This window comes from Lytechinus variegatus, chromosome 18, assembly GCF_018143015.1.
Source record: "Lytechinus variegatus isolate NC3 chromosome 18, Lvar_3.0, whole genome shotgun sequence".
NCBI classification, from domain to species: domain Eukaryota; kingdom Metazoa; phylum Echinodermata; class Echinoidea; order Temnopleuroida; family Toxopneustidae; genus Lytechinus; species Lytechinus variegatus.
Window position 1 is genome coordinate 14,991,214 of NC_054757.1, and position 23,244 is coordinate 15,014,457.

At 36.8% G+C, this 23,244-nt stretch overlaps 2 protein-coding genes across 8 annotated transcripts in view; both read right to left on the reverse strand.

Moving 5' to 3' along the window:
- The window catches only part of LOC121431820 (carbohydrate sulfotransferase 15-like), a 42,556-nt gene extending 35,446 nt beyond the window's left edge, over positions 1 to 7,110 (reverse strand). For 2 of the 6 annotated variants that reach the window (XM_041629573.1, XM_041629572.1), the window contains exons 1-2: positions 6,553 to 7,110; positions 1,437 to 1,605 (exon numbers count right to left, since the gene is read on the reverse strand). The gene's annotated coding sequence lies outside the window, so the exon portion shown is untranslated. Of the gene's footprint in view, positions 1 to 1,422; positions 1,668 to 5,907; positions 6,056 to 6,552 lie in introns of those variants that run through there. The other 4 variants (XM_041629569.1, XM_041629568.1, XM_041629570.1 and 1 more) reach the window with 3 other exon arrangements.
- Positions 7,111 to 16,255: 9,145 nt separating this feature from the next.
- The window catches only part of LOC121431832 (synaptotagmin-15-like), a 49,097-nt gene continuing 42,108 nt past the window's right edge, over positions 16,256 to 23,244 (reverse strand). For both annotated transcript variants that reach the window (XM_041629589.1, XM_041629587.1), the window contains exons 7-9: positions 20,494 to 20,620; positions 18,398 to 18,580; positions 16,256 to 17,988 (exon numbers count right to left, since the gene is read on the reverse strand). In XM_041629589.1, the coding sequence (XP_041485523.1) occupies positions 17,861 to 17,988; positions 18,398 to 18,580; positions 20,494 to 20,620 (438 nt within the window). In that variant the 3' untranslated portion in view covers positions 16,256 to 17,860. The remainder of the gene's footprint in view (positions 17,989 to 18,397; positions 18,581 to 20,493; positions 20,621 to 23,244) is intronic.

Below are 23,244 nucleotides of genomic sequence, written 5' to 3' on the forward strand. Positions count from 1 at the left end.
AACCCAGTCTATTGTTGCCACCATCCTGTTCAAATTTTGTTGGAGACAGAAGTATACCAAAGTGATAAAAAGTAGAACTATTGTTTTTTATAATGTAATGTGACGTTATAGAAAACCTTTATCAAATTGCAAGTCATGAGTAACATAGCGCAATGTTAAATTGCAAGAAACTAGTTGGAATTCATTTGAACGGAAATCAAACATACAAAACTGCGTTTAACCAGTAGCGTAATGAGGCAAAACTTTGAGCGAAGCAAGCGAAAATCGGATTTTATGATAGATTTTGCCAGTGTTCAGAAAATAATGTCATATTTCACCCGTTTTCCCACCTTTATATTTATTTTTCTTATTCGTTCTCTCTCCCTCTCTCTCTCTCTCTTTTTTTTGGGGGGGGGGTGAGGGGGAGGGGTCATGCCCCCAAGCCAAACATCTATACGCCAGTGAGTAAAAAAGGAAGAGCGACTATGTCCAAGATGCGATCAGGGGCAGCGACCTGGGTCCGTTTCATGAAAGCTGTCAGCACTGACAAGTTTTCTTTCTCCGACAGTTATCATAGCAACAGTCAGAGGCCAGTGCTTCTTAGCCAATCAAAACCAAGGATTTAACTGAAATAGTTAACACTGACCATTAAGTCAGTGCTGACAACTTTGATGAAACACCCCACGAGTTATTTTGATAGGGGAGGGGCAAGATAACCTATTGTGACGTCATATTTTTGTTCTCAGTTAATCAGGTGAAAGAGTTACGCGAAATCATAAGGGGCACGGTTACCCCCTGCCCCCCCCCCCGTGGCACCGTCCCTGGTTGTATTTTGCGTCGATATTTTTGCGTTCCTCTTCGACAAAATTAGTTTGCATTAAACTGAATTACATAGACGATCTATATTCGCATTGTGAATTTCTTACTTCATGGTAGTCTTTTGTCTTTGTTTTCAGGTGAACCTTAATTAATTCTATTCATTTTTTCACTTCTCTTTCATTTCCATTTCTCTATAATGACATTGAGGATATTGACGAATCCAGGTGAACTAAATTAGCCAAAACGAGAGAGAGAGAGAGGGAGGGAGGGAGACGGGGGTGTAAGAGAGAGGAATGGAGAGAGGGGGGAGGGGATAGAGGTGGCATAGATCATGAGAGAAGGCATTCAAATGTATAGAAGAAAAACAAATAGTTCAATGTACGTTTCAATGGGCAACAGTAGTCATTACGTAACTGGAACTACCATTATTGTGTCGAGATTTAATTTCCTTTGTAATAGGTATTTGGAAACACAAAGGGCCTGTTAATAGTACCCAAATCAATATGGCTTCAGATTTTCTTCATGGACGAACCTGTCGTTTGGTTTAAACTTGTATCATGTGTATTGGGCCAATATCACATGATAAAAAAGGGGAAAATATGTGGAATTCGACATTTGCCTTACCTGCATTTATTTACCTGTCCAGACTCAGTTCCTTCCTTTCAAATCATTGCCAACATGTCCATGATATCCGATGTCAGCCATTATGGTAGGTCGATGAGTGTTTAGTTCTGAACCGACCGATCCTCGAAAATGATCATTAAGAGTAGCATTAACGTTCATCCATGCCAGATCAGTATATGGAATCTAATTTGAAGAAGAACGTTAGAAACCATTGTCTATTGCAACTCTTGAAACTTGTTGAATGTCTAGATGAAAAAGATAAACCAATTAGTGCTCGGATGTCACGGTCAAACTCAATCTTAGTCGCTTTGAATTGCGTTATTTGTATCATTATTAGATTATTAGCTTGCCCGGAGAGCTGAAATATGATACAGATACACATAGCTACCATAAAACATGGATCTAAGTTTAATAATTAACGTGCATAAGTTATGACGATTTAGATAGTCACAAATAGAAGGCAGTAGATTCATAAATCTTTATACAACCTGGTTTTCTACATAAACTCGCGGTTGTTCTTTTTTAAAAAGAAATTATACATCTAATATTGAAACAATACCTGTGATCAGTTTATGAAATAGACAAAATTGTATTAATTTACAAATTAAAGTGCAGAAATTATGACGATTTATATAGTTATGATACAGTAGGTTCCAAAAATATGAACCAATGGTTGTTCTTTAAAAAAAATCCTTCATTTGATCAAAACATTAATAAGTCCATAGTTATATGCTGCTATTTTAAATAACACTACTGGTTTGCGTTTTGAAAGAAAATGTATTAAAAGATGTGAATCCAGCACGCAATATAACCAGGAAATAACGATCCCACTTTGGAAACTAGAACTGCAATCGTTTCAGAACGATGTGCATGCATTGACGCCTCTGATTTAATAGAGGGCAAGAAACAGGAGGAGATCAAGAGAAAACTCTAGATGATATACATTCTCAAAATATTAGAGGGCGCTATTTTTTAAAACAATGGTCACTGATGCGTAATACACAGTTGGAGTACATGTACGTGAAACGATACAATTGGCAAACCCTGAAAACATGAGACCAAAATAAATTCAAACATGGAAGTTATGGCAATTTAACTATTTCAAGACTTTGCAATAGAAGGCGCTATTTCTAAAGGTTATGGTCCCTAATTATGAACAGTATGTCTACCAAATCAGAATGAATTTGGATGAGAAACGGAGGCAGGAGAGGACTAACAAAAATTACATGTTAAATTGGATTTTGGCAGATTTTGCTTTTCATAGGAAATTACATTCTCGAGTCAAACAAATTTCGTCCATTTTTAGACCATGTGGCCACTGAAGAAAGAGAGAGAGAGAGAAAGACGCAGAGAGAGTAATAGAAATAAGCATACAAATTCGCTGACAATTCATCAACGTAACCCAGTGTTAAGTACATACCAGAATGATGTGCATGGCGTGCCATAGGAGTTAGTTTTTGTGCGAAACCGATGCAATAGACACTGTGTACAATTCTGTTGTTGATAATGTGTACATAGTGAGCAGTATACCATGTGTTCAGATTGACTTATCTTGAAATTTTCTGTTGTGACCTATGTCGTATTTGGTATCACTGGAAAGAGTATTCCAATGCGGTGACATTGATACCACTTTTATTTTTGAGCAGGCAATAGACCGGAAGTAAATGCCATATAAAGAAAGACATTAAAAATGAAGGTTTTGCACAATAATTTGAAGCTGACGTCAGATTTTTGTCAGTTTTTGTTACAAAAGGTTGACGAACGGTTGAAGTATATATCAATACTCATATCAGCCAAGTTAGAAAGAATAAGCTTCAATAATAAGGAAATAAGAGCAAGTTGAAGTTGTGCTGGCATTAAAGTGCATTTTGGGGTATTTTGCTGATTTTCGGGAGCATTTTTGAGATATTTCGTCAGTTGTAAGGTATATATTTTTTTAAATGGCATGAAAGATCATATCTTGAAGACCCTAAATTCAAAAAAGGGTACGGGTTTGGCCACGCATGACGCAATGAGGAGCATTCAAAGGTAAGCGTTTTTGAAACTTTAGAGGGCGCTATTTCGATGACGGAAGGTCAATGATGCGTGAAAACTCAGTAGCCTGTATGTTATGATACCGTAATCAATTCTTGAAATAATGAGTTCAAAATGAATCAAAACAAGAAAGTTATGGCCATTTTACGAATTTATGACTTTACATTTCAATAAATATGACGTTTTTGAAGGAAGGCTATTTCGGATTTGAATTTAGGACATGAAGATGGCATTTTGAAGGTCAAGTTATACGTCGCAGATGATAGAGAAAGTCTTGGACTATCTATAGCAATTTGTTAGAAGTCTGTAGCATGCAGGATAATTGAGATATGAAAGAATGAAGAATGGTATGCAAATGGACTTGAAATTGACAAAATGGCGCCTGGATGGTCATGCATGAGTGATTTTGGAAAATGGAAGACGAGAGGCACAACTAGGGATGCTGGACAACATGTGTACCAAATTTGGATGAATTTGGATGAGGGACGGAGTCAGGGTAGAGCTAACAAAATCATGTATTAAACAAATGGGATTTTGGTGGAAGAAGAAGAAGAAGATTACGGAATAGGAATATGGAACAAGAACAATGCATTGTCGCCATTGGGCGTCAATGCAACAAGAGTATGATTATAAGTGTGACTTTTTAAATGTTTCTAGTAGAGGTACATGTATTGCATGAACAGTAGGCGATAGTCGTTTGGAGCTTGCAGGTTGAAATTGAATTTGCGGTCGACCGTTAGCATGGTTAGTAGGGGAAAATTATCATGCAAGGCATGCACTATGACCACAGGAAAGGACAGTTACAACAACTTTCGATCTATCAGGAAATAGGGTCAAATTGATTCCAATTCTGTTACAATCCAACCAACCAGGTGGGTGTTTCATAAAGCTGTTTGCAACATACGAATGACTTTACGCACGACTGGTGATCCTTTGTGCTATGTCATGTATGTGATATCCCTATGTAAATGAGTTGTGACCTAAGAACATGTTCCAATCGTGCGTAAAGTCGTTCGTAACTTTACGAACAGCTTTATGAAACGCCCACCAGGAATGGGGGGGGGGGGGTTGAACTTCTTTCAATGTGAACTTTTGGGTAGGTAATCAACAGGTCAAAGCTTCATATTATTCTAGAAAAATGCTGATGGAAATATCACTAGAGATAATGATAATATCGCGTAAACCTCGGGTCTTCTGAATGTTTCAGTATCAGGGTGTCACGACATTTGCTTCTGCGACAATTGCTCCGATCTTAAAGGGGGTACTCCAGGCTGACAAGTCAGACACACAATTTACAAAACACTGAAAGTTTGATCAAAATCGGACGAGGAATAACAAAGTTGCGGCATTTTAAAACTGGCCTTATTCCGGTGAAGCAGTCTATGCATGTCTTCATGAATATTCTATGAGCAAACTGATGATGTCACATCCCAATTGTTCTTTGTATTTTATTATATGAATTTAGGTTTATTCTATTTTTTCCTTCAAGAACCAAAAATCTTGGAAGAACAAGTGATTAAGTGCATTAGATATTCATTGCTGCAACTTATTTCATTACAAGTGAGACATATAAAAGATATCATCCATACATGTATGAAAATAAATTAACAAATATGATTTTACGTATTTACATAAGAAAAGGAAAGTTGCGATGTGACATGCACAATCAACCCATCTAATAAATATTCATGACGACATGCAATTATAGTGCGTAACTCCAAAATTTAATATTTTCGTCGTTTCTTATCAAATTTGATGGAATTTTCGGCATTTTGCTTTGTAAATTTTACTCTATATTATTTAGCTATAGACATTTTCAAGCCGGAGCATCCGTTTGATATCTTAGTGGGCACAGGGTTATTAGAGTTATAATTGTAATAAAGTTTTTAGTTTAGAATAATGTAAAGATAAAGATTATGGTTTATAGAGTTTCGGAGGTCAGATTTTATGTCTGCCTTAACGTGCACGACGACCAAACAAATTTACAATACTAAAAAGTTATTCGCATGGAAAATGTGAATTACACGCTCTTCTTTTTAATAGTTAACCCTTCATATTTTCATTCTTACTATGTAATATATCACCCATTGTGTTATCGGTAATGCATGGTGCATGGGACCGGAGTCGGGCTCCGCTCTCGCCGATGTGACCGCGGCATGAGGAAAGAATAGTAAAATGACCAGTTCATCGATGCCAAGATCTCGTTGCCAAGACAGCGAATGCGAGAGGGAAATAGTAATTACAGAGGGGAAAGGGCGATCGAAGAAAACAGAAGAAGTATGGAAAGTGATAAACGATGATACAGTGGAGAAAACCGTTGCCTTTGACATGTTTGAGTCTTATTTGTATAATACATAGAACTCTAATGTTGATATATAGTATGCAATCATATTCGTTTCAAGAAAATAAAAAGCTGAAAAAGGATACAAATTGCTCGTATATAGGGCCTACCTCAAATTCCTGAGGGGCGTGATCATTCCTTATAGGACAGGGAGTATTCACTCCGCAATGCACGACGGATTCAATTAAGAACATAAAACAAGAATTTCCAAACACTCTGCATGTTATAGAATAACCAATAAGGCTTTGTCGAAGATTGGTGAATCAAAACAGTTCCGTCCCAAACTCCGGACGAACAACATAATATTATATTTTTTTTATCCACTTGCAGACGAATTGGGCTACTGTTCCGGTTTACCAATTTTCGACAAAGACCTCCCAGCTGTTCTTTGTCATTTGAAGGGCATTTTCAATACATGCACCGTGTTCTTCAATCTGCCGTGCGTCGCGGCGCGAAAACTTCCTTATACCTACATAGAACTGAAGAATTATAAACATCGAAAGAATTGTGCACATATCAGAATAGAATCACGGCCTGCAAGTAGGCCTATATGCATGATACGCCTTACTCCAAAATTCAAAATACAAATATGGGCTGAGTGCGGCAGACATACTCGTAGGCAATTCATACGTTGCTGTTATCAGGATCATAACCCTCAAAGGGTGTCAAATATTCTCACCTATCATGCCTATACCGGACATTAAAAATATAGGCCATATGTCTACCTTTTACAATAAAAACAAACGCACACTGACCTTAAATATGGATAGCTTAGCACATCTCCATGTCTACGCGGACATGACGGAAGCCCCGCGATGTTTGAGGCACCTGGCTAATTCCAGTGATTTGTTGTACACATGCCGAAAGGACTTTACAAAGGTAATACTATAAACATATTGCTACAAGGATTATCTCACACTGTTGGGTTCAAGGCTGTATTCATTAACTTGTCGCAAACCATAACAATTCCCGCTCCGGCCGACTTCAGGCGAACGACGCTTGATAGCGTAAGAGATCGAGATGATGATGCTGATGGTGATGATGGTGGGGATAAAAAAAACCCTGGCTTTAAGTCCCGGGCTTTATGTATCCTAAATCTCGTCGACAACTAGAATACGGTTGCATTTAGGACTGGATCATTTGAATAAAACACTTTCTTTTCACGCCCAAGACTGAATAAGAGATTTCTCGAGGTATCGCGAGCAAACACGACACACACACGACAAATCGACGCGAGTTTTGAAGTTACTTGGAGATCGAGGCCTATATAATTTATTGACACTATGCGTGTACGCTGGCATGGTGGGTAGACAGGCACATAATAGTCTGTGCTAATAGTCTTGGGTAATACCAAAATGTAAATACTACGTTATTGATGCCATCTCCCGGTTTGGGGTAAGCGAATAGCGAGTAGAATGCAAGACTGCATCGAATTCGGATTCGAGGATGATATCCTTATTAATTGTAATTTTTTGTAACATAACGCTGCTTCGTAACGTAAATCTGTATGCATCATGTATCAGTATCATTGGTTTCAATTTCTTTTGGTAATAACGCTGCATCGTAACATAAAATGTATAAGGCTTGATTATATTTTGTTTCCTGAATACAAGCAGTCAATGTTTAATGAATATGTATATATTTGTAAACTAGGGGTCGGCTTAATAATGCCTTGTTAAAAAAACAAAACAATTTATATAACATTTTTAAAAAGAAATTCTTTACCGTCAACCAATCAAATCGAATGATATAGCTTTAGACTATTATTGAAGGTTTTTTTTTAAAATGAAAAGTGTTTGTGAAATCGATCCCAGGTGGACTTCACTATATCTATGAAATTTGGTTTCCTTAAAAGTTCTTTTAACGGTAAATAATCATGATAATTGGATTCTCAATTGAAAAAAAGGAATTAATTGGAAAAAAATCATGACCAGCTCCCTGGACCAGCCCCCCCCCCAAAAAAAAGAGATTTTTTCACGGGAGTCACGTGTCAAGGGGCGGGGAATCAGACATAAGCACGGTTAATCGCGGTATTTTGATCCATCTGATATTCAGAATGATTACTTTGAGAAGTGATTGTTCACGCGGATTATTGTTCGCGGAATTCATTTACATCACTCATTCAATGTTCTCAGTTAGTACTATGGCGACAGTAGGTGATTTCAAGTACGGTTTTGACCTTTTGGTGTTGGTGTGAGGTCAATTTTTACACGATTATAACACCAAACATAAAATGAAGTTGGTCCCGAAAAGTCACTCACTAGTTGCTGAGATGTCAATAATATGATCTGGATCAGTTTTACAAACTCTGAGTAAGTTTTTGAGCAAGGGGAAGCAATCCAAATTTCAACACCAACACCGACACCAAGGCCAACACCAGACTTGAAATCACCCAATTTTTTCTTCATCAGTTCACCCCTTAATTGTCTATTATCATCTCCAAACAGCTTCGATTGGTTAGTGTATTGTGATCAATTAAGGGTGGGAGGGGGCAACTGATCAACACTGTGTGTTATCTCTCATTGACTGTGTGTTATAAATATAACCTTTAAAGGAATGTAGTTATATTAATTAGCCTATAAATTCATTTGTATGAAGAAATATTTTAACGATTTTGAGAGGAAATGTTCCTGTTTTTATACTGGGTGACACTGTAGAGAAATGAAGGCCTACCCACAAATTTTGTGATATTCATTGCAGCATTTATGCAACATTGTGACTAGTAGCGTACCGTGGGTGGCATGGGGGGGGGCACCAGCACAAAAATTGAGTCACTTAGTGAGCGCGCGAAAGGTATAGTGATCTAATAGAAACATTTTAAGGACATGCCATCTCACTGATCAAATAATATATAATATAATAATAATATATTCACCCCAAACAAGGACATTCTAAGGACTATATTTTAAAAATCCATTAAGAGTATACATATCTCACCATAGTCATCTAATGCAAGTGCTAAGCGCTTGCTGATTTTGTTAGAACTGCATCTAAACACATGAAGCACTTTTGTAGCTATTGTAATCATGATTATCATACGCATCTAACAAATTAAATATTGCGAGCGCGAAGCGCGAGCTGAAAATTTGGACATTCAGTTGTGATTAGGACATTCTAAGGTTTGTTTGTAGGAATGCACGAAGACCAAACCCATTTCACTAACCAAATGATGCGTGCGCGAAGCGCAACCTGAAGTTTTTTATATTCAGATCAGAAAAGGGGATATTTTAAAGACTGATTTTAGGAATTCATGAAGAGCAGACATATCTTACCAATCCACTAATGCGAACGTAAGCACGGACGGGAAATGTAAGACTTTAAAATGGGGCAATCACTTCAAGTAGTCATGAAAACGAAGCATAAGATACTACATAAAACAATACTAACTCGACGTGCGAGGAAATCTTTGGTGTATATTGACTTGAAAAGAGGATTTAGTACCGCAGGATTATATATCTCGTTAAACAGACAATGTGAGCACCATAAACAATGAAGACATGTGCCCTGAGCAAATTATGTTTCACAAAGTATGAAAAAATGTTTCTAATGTAATGTAACCTAATATAATTATTATGATATGACATTAGAATGGACAATAACTTCTTCTTTCCCACTATATACGTTTCTCTTCCTTCCTCCCCCTTTTTCTCCTTCCCCCGTTTTTTCCTTCTTTTTGGCCAGCCGGTTGGAGGGGCACGTGCCCCCATGCCCCCCGTAGTTACGCGACTGACTGTGACCTTACTCGACCGTACTGACAAAGGACTTATGATGAATATTCTTGGCGAGAGTCGGGTGTTTGATAAGACGGTCTCTCCCCTCACACGGGAACTTCCCCAAACTAAAAATGCCTCTTTCAGAGTTTAGAGGCAGAAAGGAAGCGAAACGTAGTGGGAAAAAAAGAAATAATTGTACATTGTTAGATGTTATATTAATGTTAGATTAATTACATAAGAAAGTTTTTTTCATAACTGTATGAAACATAATTTGCTCAGGGTCTTTATGTGTTTATCGTTCCTGGTGTTCGCGTTATCTGTTCAACGAGATATATAATCCTGTTAGACTAAAACATCCCGTTTTCAAGTCAATATACACCAAACTTCAATGGCGTAACTACGGGGGGGGGGGGCATGTGAAGCACGCGCCCCCCCCCCCCAATCGGCTGGCCAAAAATGAGAAAAGGAGAAAAAGAGGGATAAAGGAAGAGAAACGTATTGGGAAAGTAGAAATTATTGTTCATTATAATGTTATATTGTATCATAATTGTGTTATGTTACTGTATATTACATATACTTTATGAAAAATAATTTGCTAAGGGCCTATGTCTTCATTGTTCCTGTTGCTCGCATTGTCTATATAACTAGATATAATAGATCAATTTTTTTTCGGAACACTATAGTTTTCAAGTATGTTTGAAAGACCTGACGTTACACCAAATATATTTCCTCGCACTTCGAGTTATAATTATTTTTTCTAGTGACATATGCTTCTTTTTCGTGACTACCTTAAGTGATTGTCCCATTTTAAGTTCTTAATATAAAACATTTCCTGTCCGTGCTTACGTTCGTGGATTGGTGAGATATGTCTGCTCTTCATGAATTCATAAAATCAGTCCTTAGAATGTCCCTTTTCTGATCTAATTATCAAAAATTTTCGGCTCGCGCTTCGCGTTCGCATCATTTTGGTTAGTTAATACGTATGGTCTTAGTGAATTCTTGCAAACAAGCCTTATCGTACGATAATTATGATTACAATGACTACAAAAAGTGCTTCATGTGTCTAGATGTAATTTTAACAAAATCAGCAAGCGCTTGGCAATCGCATTAGATGACTATGGTGAGATATGTATACTCTTAATGGATTCCTTTAAAAGTAGTCTTTACAATACACCTGTTTGTAGTCAATATATACAAAAATTTCAGCTTGCGCTTCGCGCTTGCATCATTTGATGCTATTGTAGTTCCATTAATTTGATCTTAAAAATATGTTGATATTACAAGATAAGGGTTATAACTTCGACGGGTTGTTCATTTTAAACCACTGCTTTTCACTATTTTCCTCACAATTTTCAATGCACGGAGATTATGTGGATTCTTGCGACGATGGTTCTCAATATAATAGTAAAAATAAAGATGTACTGATACGCGAAAACTTGCAAAGTGGTAATATATATTCATGATATCAACATCGCCTACTTGTGTGAATTTTGCTGGTCATCAGGCTAGATCTGGTTTAATTTTTGAAATACTCAAATTACAGTTCAAGGACACCTGTAAAATAAAATCCTGACAGGAAGAATCCCGACAGGAAGTCGTTAAAGGAAACCAAAATACAATGAGGGAATCCATTGTACCATAAATGATAGACTATTGTTTCATCAAAGTCGGTTATAGAATTATAGAATAAGCGAGTTATGGAAGATTGAACAGTTTTTTGTACTTTCTATGGGATCCTCAAATTGGCAAACATGCTTCAAAATGGCTGATTTTGTGGACAACTTTCCATTTTTTCTGTACACAAATTTTTTTATTTTCCCCTTAAGTTTATTTTACACATTTCACATTATCCCATCCTGACCTTGACATATATGGTTTAAATTACATTTTCCCATGGCATTTGTTATGCTCAGGAGGCAAGATGTAATTTGAAAGATATTAAACGGGGGAAATCTGACAAATTGTATAAAGAAAGAGTTGTCAACAAAATATGTTATTCTGAAGCATGGTGGCCCCTGTAGGGGGGGGGGGTCCTTGGGAACAGTGGTGTCAATATGTTTCTTACAAAGAAAAAAAACAGGGTCAAAAGCAATAATGTTTTAAATTTATACATTATTGATTATTACTAAAGTTGTTCGCACACTTTGTATAAAAAATGTAATTGAAAAAAAATGTTTAATTGAATTGAATTACCCAAATTGGTATATTCATTATTGGTTGGTGGTGATTTTTTTACCTGATTGCTAAGAAAACATAAATGCTTGTGAGCTAGCGACCAGAGGCTTAAGGTCCTCTCCGAAGGACCTGGTACTGAGGATTAATGCCTGACCAAAGGGCACCAGCGCACCAAGTGGGAATCGAACCCGGGTCACCGGAATACGAATCCCCCGCTCTGCCGACTGTGCTACTGCGCCTCCTCATTCATTCATTCATTCATTCTTTCATTCATTCATTCATTCATTCATTCATTCATTCATTCATAACTAAAATCAATCAAAGTAAATACCCTGTACAATTATTCTCAAGCTTGTTGACAAATGGGTTATTTAATAATCACGACTTTTCTTGTTTTTATACACAAATCATTTACATAATATTTTCAGTGTAGTAAAAATATTCACACATTTTACATTTATCTTCAGACATATAGGTACACTATACTCATCGTATTCACTGTTCGGCATTCGACTACATATATATTATACACACATGCATATTGATCTCTCTGGTAGCTTTTAGAATATAAACATATATTACAATTAAGGAATTTATACAAGGTTATATATGTATATATTTATATATTCATGTCTTCTTTTTTGTGAAATATCTCTTTGATAAATTGACATAATTTCAAGAGCGTCCAGCACCGAAAATTTAGTGAATGTAAACATTGCTTCTGTTACATCCTTTCATGTAAAGATATATCAATAATGGAATAACAAATAAACTACATGTATTCAGTTGTATAAATACAATATTTTTGGAACACACATATTCAAAACAGAGTTGTAAAGTCTTTCTATTTATCTCGAGATCAATTCCTATATATCATTTCTCAACTATACAATAAAATGGTATGTACATATATGTATATGTAACTGAAAAATTGAAACATACTGTATACATGGTATATGGAATGTCATCAGTTCTATTTCGTTAGAGCGAAACAAAAAATAACGCAATTATACGTGTAGGGGAGCTAAAGTTAGTACGGCCAAGTTAAGCTATTACACCTTAATTTCAGATCGCAGGTTTTTGGTTACTTTGTTTCTTCGTGTCCTATACTTTGATTAAAGATCTGGTTGAATTTGAGAATAAGAGCAGAAGCGGCACCAGGAAATCTGACGGGAAGGGGGGGGGGGGGGGGCAAGAAGACCGAATGTGACGGATTATATTTTTTCAATTGAATTACAGGGGTATCTTACAGTTAAACAACCCAAGCCTTAGTTGTTTTTTAAACTCTTCTTCCTTGCTTCTTTTTTCTCCCTCTTTCCCCTCCTTATCTTCATTTTCGTTCACTGTTTGAAAAATCATAAGGTCGGATCCCCCCTGCCCCCTACAGTGGCGCCGTCCTTGAATCAAAGAATAAATTCCCAGTCAGTCAAAAAATTTATATACACATATTTTAATCAGGACGGTCTGCTTCTTCGGCATAATTTCTTAGCTATCCTTATCCTGTCGTAGATGGGGTAGTATACTGAGAAGACATGATCTCGACAGGTACAGGCCTATCACATGACACTGATTTTAACATTGATTATTTTGAACCTTAACCGTCCAGCGTAGGAAATAATATGATCTATTTTAACCGAATATGCGATTGATCGCTTTAATCCAATGGAGTCAATGAACGTGTACTTCTCATTTTTTTCGTACCTTTATCAAAAATCACTATAATGAAACTAAATAACCTGTCACATGCTGACCTATTATCATACTGTTTCTAAGACAAACGCATTATTTCCCCCCCCCTCAAAAAAAAAGATAACATAAAAGGGCACAGCATGACGTGTGGGACAAACATTTGAAAATGGGATATTTGTATGTTCTTCTCCCCTCCCTATTTAATTTACATTTTTTTGTCATCATTTTCTCCGGGGAAGGGGGCAGTCAATATTTTGCTGTACACATGCATCATAAAAAAACGCGTTGAAAGTGGTATTTTTCAGTTTTAGACGCGGGCCGCGCTTGCACTCGTCAAGGGTATCAAAAACACCGATTTTCACAAAAAAGGGTGGTTTTGAAAGACTGGTCTGTGGTCAATCACGGGGCCAACGTATTTAGGGTATTTTTTTTCTCCTTGTTTACGACAACTTGTTTTGGGGCCAAAATGTGTAAATGAAGCCCGCCCAAAAGTTGTTTATGGGGTTATTTTGCACAAAGAGAAAAACTCGTTAAGAGGTGCCTGGAAATAACTTTGTCACGCATGCGTACAGCAATACATTTTACTGCCCCCCTCTTTTTATTTCTATTTTCACTGCATGGGGACATCGTAGGTGCGGTCTTCCATGCTTCCATTCTATTTCCCGGCCGTGACAAGTGAAATAACAACACGATTTTGTTACTGAATGATAATATAAGACGAGAATTAATAGACGGAAGTAAACGGCACTGATAAAGGTAAGAATTTAACAAGGTTTCAACGCTTAGCAGACATCTTTTCCCAAGAAACTTCTTCCCTTCACGTGTCATATCACATAAGTATAAATATGTACTCAATTCTTTGTCTCAATGCGTTTGTTCGTGTTATTTCTTTAGATTTTTAAAAATCTATATTTCCTGTACAATCTTCTTAAATCTATGTATAACAATAAACAACAAAACTTGCTGAGTTACGGTATAGCATCCATTACATGATTTTGACTAGTCACATGACATATTTCAGCCAGTCATTTGATTTGGAGCAGTTTGTAACTTCACGAACAATAAACGCTGGGTGCATGAGCCAAACAAAGGGTAAAGTTTTTAAGGAACCATGCAAACCGTATGTCTTAATATATAAAGAAATAAAATATCGGCATCTACGTGGCGTTTTCAATCATATTTAAATGAAGCAGTTAACTTTGAATTCACAAAGTTATCTATCATTCTTTCTATTTACATATTTTCCAGCGCTAAAATAAATACAGCTGTGATTATAACAATTTTTTTATCGCGCTTTTGTTTTAAGCAATAGTTGGAGAGATTTTTTTATGTCATCAGTGTCTTGTAATATGTTAGTGGTTTGAAAAGGAATGCTTAGCTTAGCGATCAAATCTATGAAACATGTCCCCAGCCTGTATCATAAATCGCAAATTTGCTGACACATTTTTTTTTGGCGAAAAATGCAAAGAAGAAATAAATGACATGAAATATTTCAAATTCATTAATCGATGAAAAAATACATGACATAAACCATCAAAAGAACTTCATGTTAAGGGAAGCTTTCTTGTAACTTCTGAAGGTTTCCATGGCGAAGAAGAATAGTGTCGTAGGTTTCACGGTACATCGTGTATTTTTCTTGGGCAAGAAAGATACATGGTGTACCGTTAAACTTGATACATTTTTAGGAAGCATTCTTGAAAAAATGCATTTTAAAATGTGTACTCAATATCTAATTGCTTACATTGCCATAATTTCATCAATTTCACAGAGTATCATTCATCAATAATCAATTAAAATATACTTTTTTTTCAATTTCATTTATTTACAAAGTAAATATTACTTACACATACTCGAAAAAGGTATGTCTCTGCTATAAATTCAACGTGTCTTTAGCATTTCATTCGAACAAAATTCCCTTAAAAATACCAAATCCTCGGCGGAGTCACTAAAACATCTTTAAAAATATTGTTATCACAGATAATATATTGAAATATAAATATGTTTGGTTGGGGTGGGGGTTAACTGTAAATGCGCCACCCACATATTGCGTCTTAACCAGAAAAAACCCAAACTTATAGCCGATATTTCCCTCTTATATGTTCTATGGTCTCACTGTGTAAGACGATTCAATAAAGTGCTGGCGATGGGGGGGGGGGGTGTTTCTACGCCAAATAATGGCAGCGCAACATGTGACAGTCTTCTATGGTTTTCAAATAGTGAAAGTAGGAGAAAAAAGGAAAGGAAATACGAAAGAAGCAACAGAGTATTAAAAGGAAACGCTATGTGATTCTGTAAGGGCCAGAAAACATGACGTGATCAATTATGCCCCCCCCCCCGGAGAAAGTGAAATGTGAAATACTTGCCCAATACAAAAACATTCGCCATTGACTGCCATAACCTTAACAAGGTTGATCATGATCTACAAGTAAAGTTCTCAACCTCTGCATATAAAAACGTAAGAGCCCCATCTACGACAGGTCTTAATACCACAGAATCTTGCCACATTATAATATCATAAGTTGCCGCTGATAATGAATAAACCTGCGAAAAAAATCTTTAAGCTTATATTTTCTTCATAAAACAGTAAAAAAAAAAGGGTTTCGCTTCAACTAGTCAACATCATATACATGATCAAGTGGAATGATTTTGCTCTATATAGAGATAGCTTATATGATCTGAGAGTGGAGAGCTGGGCTATTTATGAAGCTTGTACGAAACCCTTGTGGCAAACAGGTTATCAGCTGATCAAATGTATATTTTCACCATTATATAATATATCTGAAATATGACATTTTCGAAAAATTCGGCAATGATCTTCAAACAATTATTATACCAACTTGTGCATTCATTTTGTCAAAAAGTTATTATTTTTATGTTCTGATGAAAAAGGAAACCTGTCTGCATATAGATATTGCCAGTCGTAGCCCCTTTGCAAGCAGTAAGCAGTATGACAAATCTAATCATATTATTTCCAAAAAAATCAAAGCAGTATACGAACGTGATTTTATCAAATCATTCTATCATGATTGTCCCTATCAAAACTTTTGCTCCGCTCCCAGACAGTTACGGCAGACATGGACATTGTTTTTAAAAAAGTTCTGTACTGACTCTACATACCATCTTTACTGCATGTACTTATCTAATACTCATGACAACCAACTTCGCCCTAGGAGACTTATATGAAAACGATGATGAACTGAGAGATTTATAACCATTTCATCGGAATACAATTAACAAAAGGAGTCCCTTTTGACATCTCTTCCTACTAAATTTAATAAATGATCCATTATTTTTTCGGCTTTGCCCATTACGGTTACCTATCTTTGGTCAGGTCAGCAAAACAGTGATCTCTCCAGCGTCTCGTTACCGTACTTTGTCCAATTCCTCGAAGAGATTCTTTCAAATCTTTCGACTTGCAACCCTTTTTTTCATCCAAAACATTAAATTGATTGTGAAATTGTTGTAATTCGTTGATCATACCGACTGGAATATGTTCCTTTATTCGGCTCAATATCTTAATTTCCTTTTTGGCATATTCAAGACAAGGTATCCTGATCACGATGGTGGTCTTGCAAGCGTATATTTGTGTGGTAAAGTTGACGGAAGTTCAGCCCCGCAAAAGTTTCCTTTTTGGACGAAGTAACATGTGAGACAGGCTAACCCGAAATTCAGACAAATCATGGCTGGTCCTTTCAAATCACATGCGTTTTGTAACTCCAGTTGATCCACAATGAATTAAAACTATTCGATAGACATAATGAAGTAGTATCTTTTCCAATTTTTCATTATTACTTTCAGTTGGGGTTTTCGTTGTCCATGAGATGGGTGACTTCGTCCTGATAAATTGGTCATGTTGGTACAGGCATTGAAACTACAAGTCAATGGTACGGAAGAGGAGCTCGACGAGTATGACGATCTTGCAAATAATGCCAAGATACACGTCACAGTGATGACTTGGTTGATGGTTTCAAAAGGTACGGCATTTCAATCCCACTTTATTCACAATCAGCAAACGTTATCATTCATATGCTATTTAAGATGGGATATAGAATATAGGGTTGGAGACTGGTTTAGGTTCTGGAATCAACGTTTCCAACGTTACGTTGGGTCCTCTGGTGGTACGTCCTACAATTTGTGTCCATGGAGTAGGCCGAAAACCGAGTAATGAGTCACCAATAGCATACAGCCAGTTGTTCCCCAAAGGTATCCAATCGTATCCAGAAACTGGAAACTTCAAATGTCAGTCACTTTCATACACTCTTGTATTCCACGTCTCTGCTCTCAATCACAACCTTTTGCTCTTTCACAAGATTAATTTCCTCACTCTCTTTCACTCCTCCCTCTCTCTATCATCCACATTCACTCTTTGTCACCTGGAACTTCTTGCTCTATCTTACGCGGTCGGTCGTACACAGAGATGGTCATGCACGGGGCCTGCTCCGTCGCTGTACCTAAAGGGTTTGGTTAAAAAGTAAAGTTCTAATATTCACGTCAAGGAGTGCCACTGTGAAATGGACTCTTTGGGATGACTGACCATGTCATTCCAATGCTCCAATTCTTTTCCCCGAGCGTACATGAAAGGACCGACGACCACTCTGCCGATCTGTTTGTCACCTGGAGAAAAAAAAATCGCCAGAGAGGGGAGAAAATTTAGAAGAATCATGGTGGCATTACCTATAAGCATGATAAGTGACACAATTGCCGAACACTAACTTCATTGTCTCGGCATGTTGTAATTCTCGTTTGAATTAAAACTAGATGAGATCTAGAGATTATGTTCTGATTAAATAATTTCTTGCATGTAAAGCATATTAAAAGATCCAAATATTTGTTATATCAACTTGTACACAGAATAAATGATTATTTAAGATCAATTCCAATTCGGCAGAAAATTCTGGTAAGGCCTATCTTTAGTTTGACAATAATTGTTTAAATCGACATTATTAGTATCATAATCATAGTCGTCATAATTATCATGATCAACATCATCATCATCATCATCGTCGTCGTCACTACAACTCACCTTTGACCCCAGGCGCATGCTGCATAACGGCCACTGAGATACTGTACATGTCGAGGCCATCTGGTGGAAGCTTAAAATGAAATGACTCGTTAAAGGTTGGTGACGGGTTCTTCTTGACGACCTCCGTCTTTTTGGCTTTGACCACTTTCCCAATGTTCATCAGACTTACTTTGACATAGCTATCTGTTAGTCAGAGGGAATAAAGAAGAAAAAGTTAATGGGGGTCGCGGAACGATTTTGAAATGGAGGGGGTTCTGAACAAAAACGATGGTCACTTTCATGTTGGCTGAACAATTTTACTAGTTCCAATTTGGAAAGAAGTGGTAAAAATGTACCTAGCTTTAATTTTAATTCAGTGTTGAAATAAATCGGGTTTACGGTGATTTTAAGACATACTATTACTTCCCGTTCATTATGTGATTTCAGGGTGTCAGTGAGTTTTACTCAGTTGGTCTGAAAAGGAAGCTGGGACACATTAAAGCATCATATAAGCTGTACAGCATGAAACCTGAAACACCTAAAATGGGAATTTGTCATTGCCCGAAATCAAGCAAAAGCAAGAAGACTGGCATCTCTTCCTTTTTTTGTTTACTTCCTTCTTCTACTAACTTTTACTTTCTTTCTTTAAATTAATATTCTCTTTCCTTTTGCGTCTACCAATTTTTTTTTATAATAGCTACAGTAATGTATAATTTGTGTCTAATCTGCCTATTGCCTAACCGTCCATACTCAGTATAAAATCATTCATAATTCAGCTAGCTGGTTGTGACGATGAGTGTTTCAATGAAGATCGTTATATTAATAATTGTAGACACGATGGCACCAAATGGTAGGCTGTACAATATGCTAAGTTCTGCCCGAATATTTTCACTTGTAGAAGAAGAACATGAAAGAAGACTATTAATTGTATGCAAGGAAGGACTAACAAGCAATGGGGTAATAATTAAGGCACAAGGAGTGAATTTCTGGCTTGAAATCGAACTGCTTTACTTGGCGCCGTTTCCACTACTGTTTAAAGATTCCCTGTTGCAACGGAGAGAAGTGTCTGGAAGATCGCAATCGTGGCCATCTCACCCTCTCACCGGCGAAACCGACTCCAGACCGACCAAATCCATTACGTTATTTCCAATGACGTACCAGTGGTTGGTTTGGAGCCGGCTTCGTTGGTGTGACAGTAGCATTGTGTGCCATGGAGAGTGAGGACGGGGAGAGGGAGCGGAGGAGGGGGGGGGGGGGGGGTAATTGCCCAAACTCAAGACTCAGGGACATGGCTTAATGATCTACTCTTTCATCAAAACACTTATGACCGTTAACTGATGCACTTAAGGTGAAGTAGGAACCAGCTACATTTACAGGAAGTCCGGGATTGGTTTCAAGACGCCATTCTCTGCGAATGGGACCAAAGTCTACTGAGGCGTTTAGCGACAATTGAGACATTTTTTTACAAAGGTATATATATATAAATATATATATAAATATATATATATACATATATATATATATATATACATACATATATATATATATATATATATATATATATATATATACACACATATATATGTGTGTGTATGTTAGGGTGAGGGTGTGTGTATAAGACAACACAGTATGCCGTGCCACCGAACATACTATTTACGTCATGATCGATATATACATCCAAGATTCGGCTCAAAAAACACGTGTAGATAAAATGGTAAATTTCTATGAGTGGAATTGCATTTTGTAGTCTTCTATGCCGTAATTCACTCACTTGAACGTAAGAAAAGATACATTCTTACAGTAGAAGTCAATTTCAAAACATCCCAGTCAACATTGACAAAAAGTTTCAAAGGGTCTGAATGACTGGCAAAAGTAAACACCCACCCACACACATGTTGTACTCATATTATTATTTTCATGTAAAATTGATGTTTGGGGCTTTATATGTTATAGTAGGCCAGTTGGGGGAGAATTCATGTTTACTTGAATTTAATCGAGTTGAATACACCTTTTTGAAGCACACATGTAAGAATGCACCTACTACATGTAAATATATATTTTTTTATTTTGTAAATATAATCATCTTATTTTGAAAATTGATTATGGTATCAACCTACCGACATGTTGAAAGGCATCGAGCATTTTGAAACCTCTTCCTTCAGCAATAACTACAGTTAGTCGCTCGTTTGTGTTGTTGTAGTTTAATGAGAAGTGGATATCGCCAGTCTCCGAAGATGCAGGTTGCTGTTAGATTAAAAGAGATGAAGTGGAATAATATAGGAGAAAAAGCATAGCCTTAGGGAACCCTTCAATCCTATAGTAAAATATGGGTTAAGATGACGGAATCAGGTTTCTAAAGAACCACTTGTATTAGGGAACAAACATACAAACTAATTGAAAGTCTAGTTTGTAAATTACTTTTGACACATTTTAATCAAAATCATGCTGCCAAAAAACACATGACTGTCATTTACGACTCGATATGTGATAGAGTTTTTTATGCAGGAAAGGTCAAATAAACTTTACTAAGTTTAATATTAAGAAGAAACAGGTTTAAGAAAATATGATTATGATATTAATTATGACAAAAATAAACGCTGTTATGTCAGAAAGACGAATAAAAAATAAAAAGTCATTCTACTGGACTTTAACAAAAATTACATTAACGCAATTATAATCTAAAAAGCAATGTGAAATAAAGACATGATGATGTCCGTCAAAGATTTGAAAGAATCACGATAGGGAATCCATTGAACATTTAAAGCAAAAATACATAAAAAACAATCATGTTACTATAAACAATGATTAGGAAAGAAATGTTTGATGATGCCAATAAAAAATACAAATCAGTAATGCTCAATACAAAACTCATGCTTAGTAAAGGTAATATGTACTGGGCAGTGGCGCCGGGCCGGCTGGACTATTTGGACAATGTCCTGCCAGATTCACTTTATAAACATGCGCTGACAGAAAACCTTTAAGGTTAGAGTGATAAATCATGTGCAAGTTTTTGACAAAAAATACCAAGGGAATAATACTTCCATAGCCGTGAATAGGAAAATGACATGTATTGGCGAAAAAATTAACCGTTAAGAATATACTGAGCGAATCGTTTATAACAGATGCATGGAAAGAGAAAGATGAGAGGGGAAAAAGAAGGAGAGAGAGAAATGGGGGAGGGTAGAGAGAAAAGTAATAGATGGAGAGATAAAGAAATAGAGAGATAAATCTAGTAAAGAGACAGGGAGGGAGAAAGAGAGAGATATATATCTAGATAGAGAGGGAGAGAGAGAATGGGGAAAAAGGGATATAGTTTTGTTGACTCCCTCGGTGGCTGTAATGGTGACGTCAATTGAGAGATTGCAATGGGGTCGCTGAACGCTCAACCTAAACATAAAAGTGAACAGATTGTTGGCAGTCCCTTTTACCACGCAATTTGACACATTCTTGACTTGCCATTCTAATTCTTTATTCCCAGTGTCTTCATTATTTGCCCTTTTTAATTACTATATCGTATCATTCTTATGTTTTTTTTTCTTGAAAACCCTTAGATCTTTATAATAACCTATTCCTCTTACTGGTTACTATCATACTTTTTAATATCGCTGTTTATATTGCTTTTTTCACATTTTGTCGCCCATGTACTTCATCAATATTTCATAATCTATTTATATTCTCCTTCATTCAAATGTTCTCTTTTCATTTCCTTACTAACCACTAGTATTCCTTTTCGATGAATCCCCACCATTCACTTTTGAATTTCTAACTTGTCAGGGTTGATGATTTATCGCCTAATTTTTCTTCGTCTTATCAATGCATTCACACGAACATGCATCTAGCAAAAGGAAGGAACGTAATGGCACGATGATACACTCTTTCCTTTATGTCGGCATACTTGTTTAATATGCACATGTACCCGACTGTAACTGTTAGTAAACGTGGAGTATGGGAAGCCAATGTTTACTCCTCTTTGGGTGCAAGATGGAAGTTAGGCGTATATGGGTGTGTCTTAAAGAAACACAATATATGACATTGACCAAGCACCAGTCACGTTTCTAACGTTCAACTCTGAGTGAACTCCTTTAATTATGATTCCCACAATGATTTGGCCATATCTTGTGTGCCATTTTCCAGTTTGCTTGGAACCCACTCTGTCAATTATTGTACAAGGTCTGAATCATTATCTAGGATGACATGAACATCATGCAATTTTCCTTACTATTTCAGTCAACTCAATGCTCTACAAATTACCATCGGCGGATCCAGGGGGGTGCGCAGGGTGCGCGCGCCCCCCCTATTATTTGAGCGGCGCCGAAGGCGCCGCTCAAAATAAAGAAAATAAAAAAAGTAAAAGAAAGAAAAGGCGCCGCTTGAAAAATCAAAAATAAAGGAAAGAAAGGGAAAAGGCGCTGCTTAAAAAAATTATACACTGATATAACATTAGCAACAGTAAAGGAAAGACTATCCCAGCAAAGCGTAATCATATCATCTTCCTTATTTTTTCTTTTAACTACCCTTTTCCCAACAACTTCGCCGGTAGCAGTGCGCTGCCTCCATATAACTGGCGCCAATCAAGAATAATCAGCGCCACCTTAATCTAAATCGGCGCCGGACAAGAATTATCAGCGCTATTTAGTTATAAATCGGCGCCAGTCAAGAAAAATCGGCACTGCCAGAGTCTTAACCGGCGCCGATCAAGGATAATTAGCGCCACCTAAATCTAAATCGACGCTGGACAAGAACAATCGGCGTCATCTGGTTATAAATCGGCGCCGGTAAAGAAAAATCGGCGCTGCCTGAGTTCTTAACCGGCGCCGATCAAGAATAATCAGCACCACCTGGTTAAAAATCGGCGCCAGTCAAGAATA